This window comes from Naegleria lovaniensis (assembly GCF_003324165.1).
Source record: "Naegleria lovaniensis strain ATCC 30569 chromosome Unknown tig067, whole genome shotgun sequence".
In the NCBI taxonomy this organism is placed as follows: Eukaryota; Heterolobosea; class Eutetramitea; order Acrasida; family Naegleriidae; genus Naegleria; species Naegleria lovaniensis.
The window spans coordinates 19898-36924 of record NW_025407889.1 but is presented as its reverse complement, the minus strand read 5'-3'; the positions used below and the strand labels follow the sequence as shown (position 1 = coordinate 36924).

Genomic DNA, 17027 nt, shown 5'->3' with positions numbered 1-17027 from the left:
CTCCAATTTTGAAATGATAATCTAACAAGATGAATGACGAATCGCACAGGTCCAACTCGTATGGAAATATTTTTTTAATCTGTTGTTGTTGTTCACCTCTTTGAGGTTTTCATTTGATTGAGGAAGAAGAAAATTGAAAAACTCGATAATGATCGTACATGATTGTTAGTGTGATGGAGCTGAAAATTAATTCATTGAGAGCTCTCGTCTGTGATTGAGATGGAACCAAAAACATGTGTTGTTGTCGGCTTTTTTAATATAATGCCGTTATGGGGTCGTTCGAACTATGTTTGTAATCCCTACAATTTGGAGGTCACAAAGAGTGGGTGGTGGTTTCATTGAATTCAACCTTGTTGAAGCAGCAACATCAAACAAAATGCAATCAGACCACAATTCCATGGAATTCACAGTGACTTTTTGTGAGAATTGTGATGGAGGTACTCAAGAAGAATCCACAGCAATCAGTGCCATCCAACAAGTGTTTCCCGATGCATCTATTAAATCCGTGTGCCTTGATGAGTATCCCATCTTTGTGAAAATTGAAGTAAAACGAAAGAATGAATCGCCAAAAACAATTTTTCAATCGCATCAACGAAATCTATTTCGTAAATATCCTGATCTGAGAGAGGAATCTATCAAGAAAATCGTGAAAGCTTGTCAGGAATTAAAGGAATAAATCAACTTGTTAGGAAGATGTTAAACGATGATTAAAGAATGTTTTGAACATGTTTCCGAATTAATTCCAAAATTAATTTCAAATTTTCGTTGGTTTCATCATCATGATGATGTTCTACCGTTTCCATCGTCATATCTACAGAACTGTCCATTAATTTCATCATGATTTTCTTTCCATTGTATTCTTTAAACTGTTCAATCACTGTTTGCGGAACCTCATGCACGGCGAGAAAGATCATCACGTCCAATTCGTTCCATTCCGATAAAGGCTTTTCATCTTGCGCTCGATTTTTCTTGTGCACGCTGTTTAATTCTTGTAAATACGAAACGAGATGTTGGTCGGAGAGTGTGGTGGGACCTTCTTTCTCTGATTGAGGAGAAGAATCATTCACCAATGACCATTCATCATTATCATTATTCTCATAATGAACATTCCTTTCAGTTGTTGTTGTAGAATGAACATTCATTTCATTCTTTTCCTTAAATTGAGAGGAGGAGGAGGATGATTCTAAATAGGCTAATAATTGCTCCATTCTTTTTTGTATTCTTTCTGTAAATCATATATGAATGAATTTACTGCTCTCTCTTTTTGTTGTATGAAACATGATGATAAACAAGAAACCCATAATTGTCTTGATCTATTCAAAATCAATTTCACCATTCCAACATCGGGAGGATTCGAACCAATCATCGTTCAATTAATTCTAGACCTTCCTTAACCTCAACGCTGCTCCTGTCATTTGTCGCAAGTTCATTAGCTTGCGATCTCTTGGGAAAGGAAGAGAAACAAAAAACAAAAATCTCTCGGCTGCCTCACTATTTCCACGCAAACATACCCATTCTCTCATCTCGAGATTGCAATTATTAGCACCTCATCCTATCAAAACACATCTCCTGCCAGTTGTCAAAAATGTCTTCCGATTCTTCAAGCACACCCAATCTTCCCAATGATTTTCCATCGACAAGACCTCCTCAAACCATTGTTCGGAAGAAAGTAGTGATGGTTAGAAAGGCCACCTCAGCTCATTCCCACTCAACTGTGGCTTCCTCCAATAGTCATGAAAACACAACCTCTTCAATGACAACTGACACCCCACAGAACAATGACCGTAGCACGAATCCTTTGTGTCACACTCAAAATAATTTTGCTTCCAACATCAACAACAGCACAAGTATTACCGACCAACAACAGATGAACGAAGAGAATGAGAACCTTTACGAACAACAACAACAAAAAACAAAAGACCTCTCACTCTTCACTTCAACTGTTATTGACAATAATATTGAAATAACTGGCAACAATAATAGCAGCAGTGAAAGCAACAATACGCACAGTAACATTATCAAACGTATTATTGAAAACAAATCAAAATCTCCCATCATCATTTCTGTGGACAGTCCAACAAGTGTCAGCAGTCAAAATCAGATCCACACCTCTCCTACAACAACAACAATTACTTCCATTTCACCTACTGTCGGGTCTCCAAATTTGATCAATTCTTCTCTCTCAGAAGTCATTCCAAGTGCCATGCGTGCCCGATCGAATGGACGAACAGTTGCCACTCAAGCCACTGAAAAAGATTTCGATTCGACACTGAATGAATGTGAAAAGTTGAAATCGACTCGAAAATTTGGAGATTTGGAACGTGTGTGTCGAGACTTTTTGAATCGATTCTTTTCAAGTGAGTCGAAAATGGCTCAAATTTATGTGTATTTGGCGTGTGCATTGCGAGAAGGTTTACTTTTTCGAGATGCTTTGAAATGTTTTGATGAAGCTCTTGTATTGGATTCGTCATTGTCTGAAAAGTCAACATTTTTACGTGATTATGGTCATACGTTGGTGTGTGACGAACAGTACGAACGAGCGAATCAATATTTCGAAAAGTCATTGCAAGCGCTCGAAAAGGAATCCAATTCGAATGATATGGCTGATCGAGGTGAATTGAAAAGTGCCATGTTTTTATGCACCATTCTTGGAGATCAAACCAATTTGCAAGATGTGAATTTACAATCGTATTTATCGAGCTTGGACACGAATCATGCACTCACTCATTATGCGATTGGACTTTACTATGAAAGGAAATGTGACTACCAAAATGCAATTCAATATTACAAATCATCACAAATTAAGGAACCTTCCTTTGATTGTGCCTATGAACGAGTTGGAATGTGTCACTTAAAATTGGGAGTTTTAGAAAGAGCCAAGTCGAGTTTGGATTTGGCATGTACATTGAATCGACAAAATTTCAGGGCCTTGTTTGAATTGGCAAAATTGCATTTGCGATGTGGATCGACCGCTAACTGTAAAATTAAATTGAAATGTATCATAGAGAGAGCATCCACGCTAGTAGAGTCATCCAGTGATCGATTAAGATTGTATCAATATCTTGCAGAATCCTATTATTTACTTGCCATTATCAAGTATTCAAGTGAAAGTGAAGATTCAGAAAAATCAGAAACTCTCTTCAATGAAGCGATTCGATATTTCCAACGATATCATGAATTGGTACAAGAATTTCCAAATATTCTTGCAAATTATTCAACAGAAAATTACTACAACACTCTTGGATTGTGTCACATGTATGCCGATCATGTTCAAGAAGCTGGCGAATGTTTTGCAAAAGCCATCGAATTGGAACCTAGCTCTCCATATGGATATTATAATTTGGGAGTGTTATTTGAAATGAGCGAATTGTACGATGATGCATTGCAGAGTTTTTCACAAGCTCTCAAATTGGCACCTACCGATACTGATTGTGTATTTGCAGTGAAGAGAGTGACGCGAAAAAAGAAGAATGCCATATTCACAAATTATGGATTAATTGGAACAGAAATTATAAATAATTAAGATCGTGATAAACAATACTGTCATTTCACGATGAAATCATACAAGGTTTCAAAATGAACATTGCATCTATAAAAAAATGGAATCAGCATTTCGAAAACTATGAAATCGTCGAAACTACTCTGGTATGAATTGTTCGAGAAACTTTAGGCATCTAAAAATAACTTGTCATATTTTGGTGGAAGTTTCTTGGATCGAAAACTTTTGCCTTGGTTGACAAAGTGATCACAGGTACGTTATCAATTCAAAACGATCGATATTGAGCATTTCTGAAAGTTGGGTTGTTGATTATCAAGTGATCCAAACTCGTGACTTGATAAAGATTGAGAGGTGGCGAAGAGGTAAGCGTTGATCGCAACGTTTTATCTCAGACCTTGGTGACGAAAATGAAAAAGAAATAAATTTCCAGTATTTTGGGGATATGCTGTGTTCATTGTATTTTTAGCATTGCGTTGTGAAGAAAAGGCTTGTTCAATGTGAAGCAAATGTATGAGTTCATTAAAAATAGTTGCAATGTTCATTTTGAAATTCTGTCTGATTTCATGGTGAAGTAACAGTAATATTTGTGAAAATGCTTGAAATTCAATGTCAATGAGTGCTCTGGAGTGATGAAACAAAATGCCTTGACAGCTTGTCACTTCATTTTCTTTTCCAATAAAAAAACAAATTTGTTTTTCACCTCCTCTCCAACAAGAAATGAGCATTCCTGTTTCATTTATGGAAATGCAGATGAGTTTGTTACGTTGACAGAATAAGGCGCAACCTTTTTGGTGAAGATAGCTCAGCACGGGAGAGCGTGCACGATTCTGTGCGAGGTCGATGGTTCAAATCCTTCTCTTCATTTTCGTTTTATCACATCAACATTCATTGGAATGGATTCATATCCTTTTTCCCAGTAACAATGGCTCTATTTCTTATTTATTTTAAACGATGATTTCATACTTCGGGTTTTGGAGCCACCGTGGCTGAGGTATCTTCAAGTGAAATTTCAGTCGTTGCAGGTGATAAAGTAGACTTTGGTTTCTTAAAATGTTTAACACATTGCCAAATACCTCCTCCCCCAACAAGAAGTCCAATAATCGTAAGAATTGGTGTAGAAATACCGACAGCAATTCCAACAATATCAGCAACTCCAAGACCTGAATTTCCAGAGTTTCCAGAATTTCCTGAACTTCCTGAATTTGCCACAACCTTAAATGAAAACACACATTCTGCTTTCAAATTTCCCCTATCCACTACGTAGAATTTGAATTTGTTCGTACTTGGTTCTGAACTCTTTCCACTGAGAAAGTATGTCTTTTCATCAAATTTAATCCAACTTGGAAGTGGTTGTCCAGTTTCCAACGATGCATAAGAGGTCAAAGTTTCTCCATCTGGATCAATGAACATATTTTTCGATACTGGAATTTTGAATTCTTGATCAACTTGCACGGTCTGATCGAGCATCTTGTCATTCACATATGGACCAACATTGAAAGTAATGGAAGGAGATTGTTGAGAAGTTTGAACTACACCGTTGGAAACTGTTATTTGGAAAGTAGGTGGTTGATTGTTTGTTCCAGTGTGCACAAATTTCACTTGACCATCCTTCACCTGTTGTTGTGAAAAAACATTGACACTCACAGAACTCAATTCAAATCTGCCGTAAAGCATGTTACTAACAATGAACTGAAGTTGAGAGTCATTGGCGACAGGATCAGACGCTTGCAACTCGTTGGTAGTGATTGTAATGGTTTGTCCTTGAGAAATGAACATCTTGTTGACCAAGAGAACAGGAATTGACTTTTCACACGATTGACCTGTAAATCCTGAATTGCAGACACAAAGGTCAGGACCGTTACAAGTTCCACGCCCACTACAAACCCTACTCGTTTCATTTTGATTCATTCCAAAACAGATAGGCATGTCACATGCTGGACCTGTCCATTTGGCATTACATCGACACACGTCTGGAGAGTCGCAAGAACCATGACCACTACACACCGTAGATGCCATCGTTTGAAGAATTCCAAAACACTTGGGAAATTCACAGTCGTTTCCTCCAAATTTGGCAGGTTCAGTACAAGTACACGTATTGGGTGATGAGCAAGTTCCTCTGGCATTACAGACTCCAGTCTCGTTCGAGAGCTTGTTGTTGCATTTGGGAAGTTCACAATATGGACCACCGTACAAGGAAGGTTGTGTGCAGGTACAGGTGTCCTCATCGAGACATTGGCCACGACCAGAGCACACGGATGGATCATTCGAAACCACTCCATTACAGAGGGGACGTAACATTCTAATTCTATTATTTAAAGAATCCGCAATGTAAAAACTTCCATCTTGACATAATGTCATGAGGGTAAAATAATTGAGCATTTCGAGCATTGGCCGAGTCACCATTAAATCCATTGGATCCACCAATTCCTGCAATGGTTGTAATGATATCACCGGATATTTTTCGAATGACATGGTTATTGGTGTCTGCAAAAAACAACACGCCTTTCGAGTTGACCAGCAATCTCGAAGGATGATCCAATCGAGCATCTCTTGCCAAGTTACCATCTCCACTGAATCCTTGAGTGGATCCTGCAAGAGTGGAAATGAAACCTGAAGATGAAACTTTTCTAATTCTATTATTGTAAGTGTCACTAATATAAATTTCATTCGAGGATGAGGACATGTAGGCACCTGCTGGTCGGTCTAACAAGGCAGAGGTTGCAGAGCTGCCATCCCCACCGAAACCTCTCGTTCCTGAACCTACCACGTTGGACACAACACCGTTGGAAACTTTTTTCAAGACATTGTTATCCGCGTCAACAATGTACATGTCGCGATTCGAATTGAAACTAACGAACAAAGGATTTTGAAGTCCAGTGGAAAAGACGGTTTCAATTCTATCATTCTGAATTCGTCGAATACAATTATTTCCAGCATCAGCAACATATACGCCTGTGGAATCCACGTACACATAGGTTGGAAGTGAAAGTTGAGCATTTATGGCAAGTCCCAAATCTCCTGAATATCCTTGATTACCTGTTCCTGCAATGGTTGTAATGATACCTGTCTGTGAAACCTTTCTAATTTTATGGTTATAAGTATCTGCAATATAAATTTCATTATTGTATTCATATACTCCCTTTGGCCAATACAGTTGAGCAGATAAAGCGTTTCCAGAATCGCCTCCTGAACCCTGAGCTCCTGTTCCTACTATAGTGGTGATACTGTAGGCACATGTGACCACCGGTGCAAGGAATACACACACAACGAGAAGATTTAAAAAACACAAATATTGGACAAGGCGTAAACGTGGACACATTTTTTGACGATTTTCGTTGACCCAGACGACACCACCCTCCATTCTTGTGGTTCCCGTTGTGAAAAGTGAAATGTTGTTAGAACTCGAGTGGTCGCCACTCAAGTACTTGGACACCACATAGTCACTCATGCAAACCAATGAATCCCTTCTTGTTGGACCATGCTATTTGCCAATGTTGTGGCATGTCCAATTATTCTCACTCGATTCAATGTCCCTTGAGAGAATTTATTTCAACTTCGACTCGACTTTCAGCAACTCTGAAACAATCCAAAAACTACAATTACGAAAACATGTGAGTGGTGTGTGAAAGATCCGAAAAATGTTATAACCATAGGAGACCTATGAGCACGGTGAAATGAGGGTAAAAGAATTAGTTTTAGACATTTTTTTGATGGAGATAGCTCAGCGTGGGAGAGTGTGTGTTGTTCAAACGCGAGGTCGATGGTTCAAATCCATCTCTTCATCATTTTGTTTTCAAGGTTACATGAATCGCTAATGTTTGTTCCAAGTGGCGTTTATTTTGATGTGGATAGCAAAAGGAGAGCCTCTTTTATTTTTGGTTTCCCTCCAAATCCAATACAACAACGAATTACAAAACAAAAAATGTCTTCTTCCAAAGTCATTAAAGTCATTTTGTTGGGTGATTCTGCAGTCGGAAAGTCAAAAGTATGTTCATTCCTACTATCAAATATATGGAACGATCTGCTTCGGAATTTTATTACGATAAATTCGAATGCTAGCTGGTTGAACGCTTTTTAATTGATGGATACCGAGAACAACAACAATCAACATTTGCTTTGAATATATTTACTTATAAATCAAAAATTGATGGTGAGGACTGTGATATTGAATTTTGGGTAGGTTATTCTGCTCAACATGAAACTACAACCCACCCGTTACTTTTTTAAACATATACAATAGGACACTGCTGGTCAAGAGAGGTTCAATAATGTTCATCCCTCTTATTATCATCAAGCTCACGCCTGCATTCTAGTGTTTGATGATCGACAAATCACATACAAAAATTTGGAAAAGTGGTACAACGAATTGCAAACCTACAGAAAGGGAATTCCAGCCATTGTGGTATGCAACAAGATTGATTGTAAGTTTTGCTGGTTAACGTTTCGAATAATGAATAATTGATATGTGGCATTCATTTCAATCATCCCTTAGTAAATATGGATGTGACAAAAACCACCTTCAATTTTGCAAGTAAAAGAGAACTTCCGTTGTATTATGTTTCAGCAGCAGACGGTACAAACGTCGTGAAAGCCTTCACCGATGCTCTAAAACTTGCCAAGAAATGTCGAGACAATCCAGAGAAGGAATTTGTTGACGATGTTCTTGAATTGCTCAAGGATTAACACTTTTGAGAAATTAGTTGTGTATGAAAATATATAAATTTATTATTGACCTACTCACATTAAAAATTCTCCAAATCCAATTCTTTGAGTGTGTCCTGTTTCGATGTGGTCTTGGAAGTGGTCGACTTTTTCTTCTTCTTGGTTTCTTTTTCGTCAGATTGTGTGGTTTCATCTTCGTCTGCGGCGGTGGTGGAGGCTCTCTTTCTCTTTAATTTGGTCTCCTCAATTTCTCTGAGGGCTGACTCTTCTTCATCCTCTCCATCTTCGAAGAGGACCTTCTCATCCAATTTAGCTGCAACTCTCTCTAATAATTCTCGGTCTTGTCTCTTCTTCTCAGTAGCATAGTATTTTTCGAGAGGTGTCTCTGTGTCTTGCAAAAATTGATTTGCCTTGTCAAATTCGAGAGGCGTGAAGGATATTTTAGATTTGGCTTCATTCACAAAAATAATATTGTCGTTGACGTGCTTTACAAGATTGGTAATTTGCTTGGCAATACCAAAATGCAGAGTCTCACTATGATTCTTGACATACTTTTTCAAAAAACTGGTAATTGGGTACGAAAGCTCTGGGAAGGCAACAGATTTGCTATGTGTAGCCAAAAGATCCAAAAGCAAAAAGCAACAATCATCAATGATTCTTTGGTGGAATTCCCTAGATTTGAGTTCCTCAGGCATTGCTTTCAGTTTGAACTCAAAATACAAAGGTTGTGGTTTTTGATTTTGTTTGGGCGTCTCTGTGGCTTGTTTCAATTGGAGAATTTCAAAAATAAATTGTGAAATTGGAATAAAGGTTCGGTCACACTCTCGAGACAAGGTGTTCAGCATGGTCAATAGTTTGATCTTGAATGGATAATGCTTGGCCGAATTGCTCAAACCAAGACCAGCCATGGCAATTTGAGTGATTGGATACAGCAATTCGCCAATCTTTTCTTGTTTAAAGTAGGCACAAACAACTTTTGCCCATGCATCCAAGCAATGGAAGAATTTCCAATTGTAGCACAAGGCATAACCATTTTGTACCGTTGTATCCATGGCTCTTCTCACTGTGATGGAAAGTTCTCGAATATAAATAAAAGCATGTTGGAAGGTACTGTTAAAGTTGATAGAGGCCAACTCGACGAGACAATTCTTTAAAAATTCAATTTGTTGGAATGTCGATGGGTTGTATCCTTTTGAATTTCTCAAGAGTGTATAATAAACTCCCTTAATACACAATTCAAGGAATGGATATGGATAAATGACAGCCATTGAGTTGATAATTAAGAAGGCTCTCACTCTCACGTCCTCATTAGTGTGACCTAATAAATTGAGCATGATTCGTAAAATCTTCTTTGGATGTGCCTCAAATAGCCCATAAAATGGGACAAGTCTTGTGAAATAATGCAAAATATAAATCAAGAGTTTTTCGTCCACACTACTTTCCATTAATGTGTAAAATGCATTAATAAATGTCGAGAGAGCTAATTTCACTTGTTTCCAACCAGAGTATTTTGCAGGCATCTTGTTTCTATTGTGCCATAATACATGGTCAATGGTGAATTGATAAAATTTGTCAAACGAAAAATGTCATTTAACTACTTACGATCCTTGTTCATATTTGGTTAATATTGTGGCCAAATCTCCCAAGCATTTGACACAAGCCATGGCTACTCTTGCAAATGTGGCTGCATCAGGAACCACATATGGAATTTCAGGTTCATCTTTCTTCTTTTTCTTTTCATCTGATGACGCTTCCTTCTTCAATCCCGATCGGAAGCATAACACCAAATGGAACAATGGTTGCACTGCATTGCTAGACTTAATCTTCTTCACCCATCGTGCAATGAGAGCCTTTGTAACTTTGATTCGGGAACCAAATTCTTTTACTTGTTTTTCATTCTCCTCTTCAATTTCATCGGCAATTCTTTGGAAATAGGCTTCATCTTGTTCATCGTCTTCTTGGTCAGCAGGAATATTTTCATCGTGATCCTCCGAGTCGCCCTCTTCTCGTTCTCCACCATCATAGACTTCCTCCTCATCATCTTCATCCACTCCGGAAATTAATTGTTGGATTTCTTCTTCCTCTTCTTTTGTGGTTTTACCTCCTTCAGCCTTTAACTTTTCAAAAAAGTCTGCAATTTCTTCTTTTGAGATGGTTCTATAAGGGTCAAAAAGTTGTTGGAACATAATGTCAAGTATTTAATGATATTGATGATGATGGAATTAACAACAAATAATTTCTACGATAGTTGTACGTACCCACTACTAGAAGTTTTGTTTTCCGATGATTGTTTTGATACGGAGGTGGAAGAAGGCTTCTTCTTGTTCACAGCCTTCAAGTAATGTTGTTCCAATTGTTCTTCCTCCTTTTCGGAATCGGAAAGATCCTCATTTTTCAATTTTTCATTCCTAATCACCTCTCGTACTTTCTTCTCTTGTGTCATACGTTGAGTTTTGATCTTGGCCTTCACCAACTTTTTATTCTTCTTGTACTTTTTATCACTCTTGGTTTGTTTGTTTCGACCCATTTTTTTTGAATTTTTTTGTTTCAATAAAATGTTGAACTCTTGTTTTTTTTGGACGTTGTGAAAGTTTTTCGTTTGTTTTGAACAACATCTTTCATGAATCGTTATTGGGTGGACGGTGAAATGGAAGAGAATAGGTGTTGTTGAGAATGAAAATTATTTAAATTTATTATTTAAAATGAAAAAATGATGAAACGATTGGCTGGGAGTCATGAAAGCCAAAAAGAAACGGATACAACAGAAACGCGAGGGAGTTGGAATGAAGATATGAAACGATCCAGAGTTTCAACAATATTGAGACATTTAATACCGAATGTGTTTAAAGTTCAAGATTCTTTAACGAGCGTCAATACTCATTCCGATGATGATCATCATCAAAATAGCAACAAACAATTTTCATCATCAAATTTACGCCCGAACCAACAAGTTAGTCATGAATTGAAACCAAACGGTCATTCTAGTGATTTTACCAATAATGATCATGGTAGTTCCGATTTGAAGGGTCATCGTTCATCATCTTTTCAAAATCTTAATCCATCTCAAACGCTCCACGATGAATCAGATGAAAACATAATTTTGCCAGTGAAGGCTCTCTTTCATGCCATGAAAAATCCTCAAAATAGACAATCATCGGAGAGCTTTTCAAAATCCTTTCAATCGTCCTATCAAACGATGAGTCATTCCAATGCAGAAGATTTGAATCGGAAGCAAAATAAGTGGAAAATTGGCTTTCCAGACACAGACGTCAAAGCAACCCTATTTTCGAGAGAAAATGAAAGAGTTTACACAAGTACAAAACCACTCGTACCCAGAAGTGAGTTAGTGGAACAACCAAAAGGAGATCCTCCAGATATTAGCAAGGTATTTGGAAGTAAAAAAGGTCAAGGAGGACATGTATGCATTGTGGGCCCCACTGGATCAGGTATGTGTGCTGTGCACGAATAATTGTTATTTTGGAAAATATTGATATCATACTTCTATTATTGGACCAATAATCTATTCTGCTAATATTGAATTGGATCTTAAACCATCTAAACAGGAAAATCCACAATTGTGAGAGGAATTCTTTGTCAAATGTCTGCAGAAAAAGCACTTGCTATTTATTCTTTAGAATATCCTGTTGAAGTGAATTTACAGACTCATGGATTGTTTAATGTATGTCAAATTGACATGTTTCAAGAAATTCAGGGAAAGCAACGATCCTTGGCCGAGACAGCCAACAACCTACTCAAACATGATCCAGATATAATTTATTTTGGTGAGTTGAGACACAAAGTAGATTTCGAAACAGCCACCTCCATTGCTCTCAGTGGTGTTCAAGTAATTAGTACAGGACACGCTTCATCACCGATTGACTTGTTGGAAAGATTGAGATCCATGAATATTGATTTAAAAACGCAATTTCGAGCTTTTAAATGCATTTTAGGAGTCAAACGTGTACCCATACTTTGTCCTCACTGTAAGCAGCGAATGGTCATTTACGGAAAAACCGACAATCGAGCACTGAAATTATTGACCATGTATCGGGTGGTCACAACTGAGAAGGTCAATCGAAGAAAAGAAGTTCCAGTGGTTTGCATGCCTCCAGAACCTTCCAAGAATAAGGCAGATACATGTCCTCATTGTGTTAATGGTTATATCAGTAATCATACGATTTATGAATTTTTATACATTACTCCAGAGAGTGACATGGAAACACTTCGTAAAAAACACACCTACACTACGGAAGAAACGCTATTGTCTCTCATCATGCAAGGAGAGGTGAATCCGTTATATTTACAAAATAGTATTCATTAGGTGTTGTGAAGAGAAGTTTTGATCTGTGACAACTTCACAGAAAATAAGCGTAAACATCTTTGTGTGGAGAAATTCTTGTTAATGAAAAGATTGAATGATAAGAGAGTCTGCAACCACCAGAAAACCGGATTAATTCATGTTCAGTCATTAATTTATTGTACCAATGCAACAATGATTTACATTATAATTTTACATTATTGTTGTGATCATTTTGAAATGTTTCCTAAAGTTCATAAGTCAAGTCGGCCACGTAAGGGTAATTCTCATCACTGGCCTTACGTTCTTCCTTCGCTGGAACAATTACACCCTTGGGATTTTTCTCTTCAGGTACTTTGGGTGACTTTCCTGCGAACACTCCTCCCAATGGTTTGTCAGTGAATTGAGAAACACCTTTTGCTTGAACATCTACATTGGCGACATGAGTATCTCCCAAAGTGTCATCATTCGCATCAGGTTTCATCATGGTCAAGTCATGAATGATGTGTGTCAGATCGGCTACTTCTCCTGCCTCATGTTTTTCCTTATTATTGTTAATAATCAACAACATTCAATGTTCACAATAATTCTTTTCAGTGAGAATCCATTTAGAATTGTCCTTAAACGTCACTACTCACCTTCATTTTTTCGAAAATATCCTTATATCTCAATGAGGGATGTTTTTTGTTAAAGTCAGAAGCCATTTTCAATAAAAGTTCAAAATCCTTCTTGGCTGCATACTGTTCTTCAAAGGTATGCTCTCTTCCATCGTATCCTTGTTGACGTTGTGCCCCAAAATAACCTCCTCCTCCGAGAGATGCATTCACATCGCTGTAATTGTCAGAATCGAGAGCATAAAATGTAGAAAGGTTTTGTGAAAAGTGTCTAGTATTCTCCTTTTGAATAACTACTTGTTGTAAAGAAGGGAGTACGAGTTTTGAGAAGGAATTTGTACGAGGTTTTGAAAGTGTTTTGAGAAGAATGGACATGTTGAGCGAGATTGACAAGGTGTTCGAGTTGGTCTATTTGGTGTGAGTTGTTGTATTTTCCGTAATGAAATTATTGAAAGGTTATTATGATTGTTTTTGTTTTAGTGCACTGAAAATACCACCTCGAGATCAGACCAGAGACTTTGTAATTTAGCCCAAAAAAACTAATATCCAAATGTGGAAAATTTACAAACTTGAAATGTCTAGATTTGGTTGTTTTTGCTAGTCTGACAATTTCCACACACTGAAATCCAAAATTGATTGTGAGACGAGTTGAGGAGGTATTATATCTTTCTTATGAGACCTTTAACAAATATCTTCCTGTTGTCACGTTTCACTACTGTACTATTTGGTATCATCTTTGACTCTTCCGTATCTGTTGGACTGATAGGTTCTTGGAGGTGGAGCTGATCTTTGAGATGATTCTGCACGATCCTCATTCACAGATCGATCTGTGGATCCCTGTTTATCGTAGGACCTTCTGTCATTATTTCCAAAACGTCGATTTTGTGAAGAAAGTCGTTGTTCTTGAGCCATTCGTTCAGCTGCCATCTCAATTCCTCGTTTCGCAGTGGATGCGCCTAGTGTAGATGCAGATACAGTGGTACCTTGCAATCTTGAGGAATCGGATGTTGACGATCCGAGACGTCTTCCAGATGTTGATGATGATTCTTCATTCTTATTCAGCTTGCTAGTTTCAGAAGATTGAGCTGTTGATTGTTTCGATGCAGATTCCTCTTCTTCCTTATGTTGTTGCAATTGTCGTTCTAATTCTTGTTTTAATCTCTTTCTGTATTCAAGTAAGGCTTCATTTTCTACTTTGTGTTCTTTTGATGGCTCCTCCTCTTCAGAAGATGACTCCGATGAGCTACCACTGCTGCTGCTACTTGTCGATGCTCTTCTCTTTCTCTTTTTTGTAATTTTCCTCTTCTTCTTCTTCTTTTTGGCTGCATCACTTCCGCTGCTATAACTACTCGTGCTGCTGCTGCTACTAGAAGATGAATCACCGCCTGATCCATTTGGATTTAAATAACTATCACTATCACTATTGGTCCATATGGCATCCTCGTCTTCAATGACTTTAGGTTTTAATTCCGAATCCAAAAAGTTGTCATCATCATGAAAAGGAATTCCTTTTCTCATCATTTCCAATCGTTGCGTATAGGATGGCCTTTTAATATATTGAGTTGATGAATTTTTCTCAGTGCACTGATAGGTCCAATGCCCACTAGTGAAACACTTTTGACAAAACGCTTCCTTCTCATTCTTGTGTGAAGCGGATTGAGTCGGGCGTGATAAAGGAAGAAATCGGTTCATTTTTTTGTGATTGAACATGGGGTTATAAAGTTCCTTGGTATTTATTATTTGATGTGAAAACCATGAGCAAGATTGCATGAAACAACTGACAGTTTCAACTGGATTTCCAAATTATTACTGAATTTATGATATTGATTTATTATCACAAAAAATGTCTCACTCTGGTGTTGCGTCTTCTTCCGTTGCAACACAATCAACGTTGAGTCCTCATAGTTGTTTGTCTTGCAGACAATTACATCGGAAATGTTCAAAAACATTACCATCATGTCAATATTGTATCAAAAGAGGATATAAATGTATTTATGAGCCATCATCATCGGGAAGAAGAAAGGCTCCAAATTCCAATCAATCTGCATCTGCTATTGATGAAATTGTGTTTATTAATGATGAATATTCTCAAAAGATCATTTCATCAAAACAAGGAAATTCAACTGTAATTCATCATCGAGGCTATCACCCCTATCTACAACCGCACTTAACTTCTAACAAACAAAGAAATTCCAATAATCATGTAAATAAGACACCAGCAACTAACCACGATGGAACGAGTTGTACAGAATCAATAACAGCAGTCATCTCTTCTAATGAAATGCTATTACAACATCAAATGAATTATAGATTTTCAGCAACCCAGGCGTTGGACGTTTATTACCATATTACTGCATTGGGATATCCAGTGTATGATCGAAGCAAATTAGAGAAAGCATTGGATTTCCAGCTCAATGAGCAATTGTGGTTTCAAACACAACCATATCAAGTGTCCTGTGAGTTGGAAAAAGAGGTTGCTGTTTTACAAACAATGCAAGCAGTGTGTTTGCAACAAATGGGAATTCTTCGAGAAGTTTCAGATCAATTATTTATGAATGGAAAACAAATCATTGGAAAATATTTTGATGAAGTGGATTCAATAAGTGTATTGGTTGCCATGAATTTTATGGCTGATTACATGTTAGGAAATGGAGAGAAAACGAAATCTCGAGCCATGTACATGACTGTGAGAGCCAAGTTGGAACCATATATCAAAGAATGTTATCGTCTCTGCTGCAATTCATTCTCGTCCACGAACGGTCATAGAAGCACAATGACATTACCAAATATTAACAGTCAATATCTTTCTGCTTTCCTCTTAGAATCTCAAACAAAATTTCATGAGTTGTATTTTATTGAGGAATTGAATCCAGAAACATTTATCTTTGATGAATTTGAGATGGCATCCATGTTCAAGCTGAAAAGATATAAATTGAATGCAACAACATGTCGATGTCTTTCAAATGAGACGTATCATCAATTAATGACCATTCATGAGATATTTGTTGCAATGACAGATCTGATCATGACGGCAGCTCGTAAAAAGAACTCGTTAATATTTTTATTCTCTTCTCTGGTTGCAAAGCAAGTTCATTTGGAAATTTTAACGAATTGTGAAAAGAAAAATGTGAAAGCCATTTTGAGAGTTTCCAGAGAAGTGATTGAACTGACGAAACATGAATTGTTTAGCTTTTTACCTTGTTGTGCCACAAAGGCTTTGATTATGGCATGTTCACTGAGAGTTGAGTATTTTTCACATCTTTCCTCGTGTGACAATATGAATGATGATTTGCGTGCATTGAAATTACTTTCGAACAAATATAGACTGATCCAAAAAGAAAACTCACAATTAATCAAAGCCATTGAAGCTTTGACTTATTTGCAACAACAAACAAATAGTGAAATGGTTGCTTCGAATATTCTCTCATTGACTAGCGACATTTCACACAGTGAAATGATACAACCCTCGCTGCTTTTACAAAATGAAAACTCCAATGTTGCATCGTTGGAGCCAGAAAAAGAGGAATATCCAGTATATAACACATCCATTTCTTCCGAGAATACTCCTTTGGATGTGAAAAAGATTTTGGAAAAATTTCGAACAAACAAAGAAACTCTGTCTCAACTCTTAACAGGCATGGAGATGTTGGAACTCTTATTTGAAGGTTTGGTCGAAGAGCAACGTATCAAAAACTCTGGGCCACTTTCTTTAGAGCTATTAAGCAATGTTAAAAATGCCAAGATTGAGTTTGTTACCAAGTTGAGTGAGAATGCTAAACGAAGGCAAGATGTAGGTGGCTTGATTGAGACAGAAATTTTGAGAAAGCAAGCTCTTGCAGAGTATCATTTAGAGAAGATGAAATTGGAAAATCCTGATCAAAATTTTGACAATATTGATGCAAGCGATGTCTTTTCAGTCATGTTTCGATTCGCTGGACTGGACCTGGATGAATAA

General features: G+C 37.4%; 10 protein-coding genes across 10 annotated transcripts; 5 read left to right on the top strand and 5 right to left on the bottom strand.

Moving 5' to 3' along the window:
- Positions 1–376: 376 nt before the first annotated feature.
- On the top strand, positions 377–676 carry C9374_013156 (uncharacterized protein; the record flags this gene model as incomplete). The annotated part of the gene is made up of 1 exon (XM_044689001.1): positions 377–676. One exon carries the CDS (start codon positions 377–379, stop codon positions 674–676), a length of 300 nt encoding a protein of 99 aa, XP_044541967.1.
- A 31-nt stretch (positions 677–707) lies between these two features.
- On the bottom strand, positions 708–1208 carry C9374_013155 (uncharacterized protein; the record flags this gene model as incomplete). The annotated part of the gene is made up of 1 exon (XM_044689000.1): positions 708–1208. One exon carries the CDS (start codon positions 1206–1208, stop codon positions 708–710), a length of 501 nt encoding a protein of 166 aa, XP_044541966.1.
- Positions 1209–1585: 377 nt separating this feature from the next.
- On the top strand, positions 1586–3523 carry C9374_013154 (uncharacterized protein; the record flags this gene model as incomplete). The annotated part of the gene is made up of 1 exon (XM_044688999.1): positions 1586–3523. The coding sequence occupies one exon, from the start codon at positions 1586–1588 to the stop codon at positions 3521–3523; it is 1938 nt and encodes a 645-aa protein (XP_044541965.1).
- Positions 3524–4456: 933 nt separating this feature from the next.
- Positions 4457–6818, bottom strand: C9374_013153 (uncharacterized protein; the record flags this gene model as incomplete). Its single annotated transcript, XM_044688998.1, has 2 exons — positions 4457–5841; positions 5900–6818. 2 exons carry the CDS (start codon positions 6816–6818, stop codon positions 4457–4459), a joined length of 2304 nt encoding a protein of 767 aa, XP_044541964.1.
- Positions 6819–7421: 603 nt separating this feature from the next.
- C9374_013152 (uncharacterized protein) lies at positions 7422–8182 on the top strand (the record flags this gene model as incomplete). Its single annotated transcript, XM_044688997.1, has 4 exons — positions 7422–7484; positions 7559–7675; positions 7740–7920; positions 7992–8182. 4 exons carry the CDS (start codon positions 7422–7424, stop codon positions 8180–8182), a joined length of 552 nt encoding a protein of 183 aa, XP_044541963.1.
- Positions 8183–8241: 59 nt separating this feature from the next.
- C9374_013151 (uncharacterized protein) lies at positions 8242–10688 on the bottom strand (the record flags this gene model as incomplete). The annotated part of the gene is made up of 3 exons (XM_044688996.1): positions 8242–9688; positions 9764–10318; positions 10420–10688. 3 exons carry the CDS (start codon positions 10686–10688, stop codon positions 8242–8244), a joined length of 2271 nt encoding a protein of 756 aa, XP_044541962.1.
- A 183-nt stretch (positions 10689–10871) lies between these two features.
- C9374_013150 (uncharacterized protein) lies at positions 10872–12482 on the top strand (the record flags this gene model as incomplete). The annotated part of the gene is made up of 2 exons (XM_044688995.1): positions 10872–11607; positions 11725–12482. The coding sequence occupies 2 exons, from the start codon at positions 10872–10874 to the stop codon at positions 12480–12482; spliced, it is 1494 nt and encodes a 497-aa protein (XP_044541961.1).
- A 223-nt stretch (positions 12483–12705) lies between these two features.
- Positions 12706–13447, bottom strand: C9374_013149 (uncharacterized protein; the record flags this gene model as incomplete). The annotated part of the gene is made up of 2 exons (XM_044688994.1): positions 12706–13002; positions 13097–13447. The coding sequence occupies 2 exons, from the start codon at positions 13445–13447 to the stop codon at positions 12706–12708; spliced, it is 648 nt and encodes a 215-aa protein (XP_044541960.1).
- A 345-nt stretch (positions 13448–13792) lies between these two features.
- Positions 13793–14764, bottom strand: C9374_013148 (uncharacterized protein; the record flags this gene model as incomplete). Its single annotated transcript, XM_044688993.1, has 1 exon — positions 13793–14764. The coding sequence occupies one exon, from the start codon at positions 14762–14764 to the stop codon at positions 13793–13795; it is 972 nt and encodes a 323-aa protein (XP_044541959.1).
- Positions 14765–14915: 151 nt separating this feature from the next.
- Positions 14916–17027, top strand: C9374_013147 (uncharacterized protein; the record flags this gene model as incomplete). The annotated part of the gene is made up of 1 exon (XM_044688991.1): positions 14916–17027. One exon carries the CDS (start codon positions 14916–14918, stop codon positions 17025–17027), a length of 2112 nt encoding a protein of 703 aa, XP_044541958.1.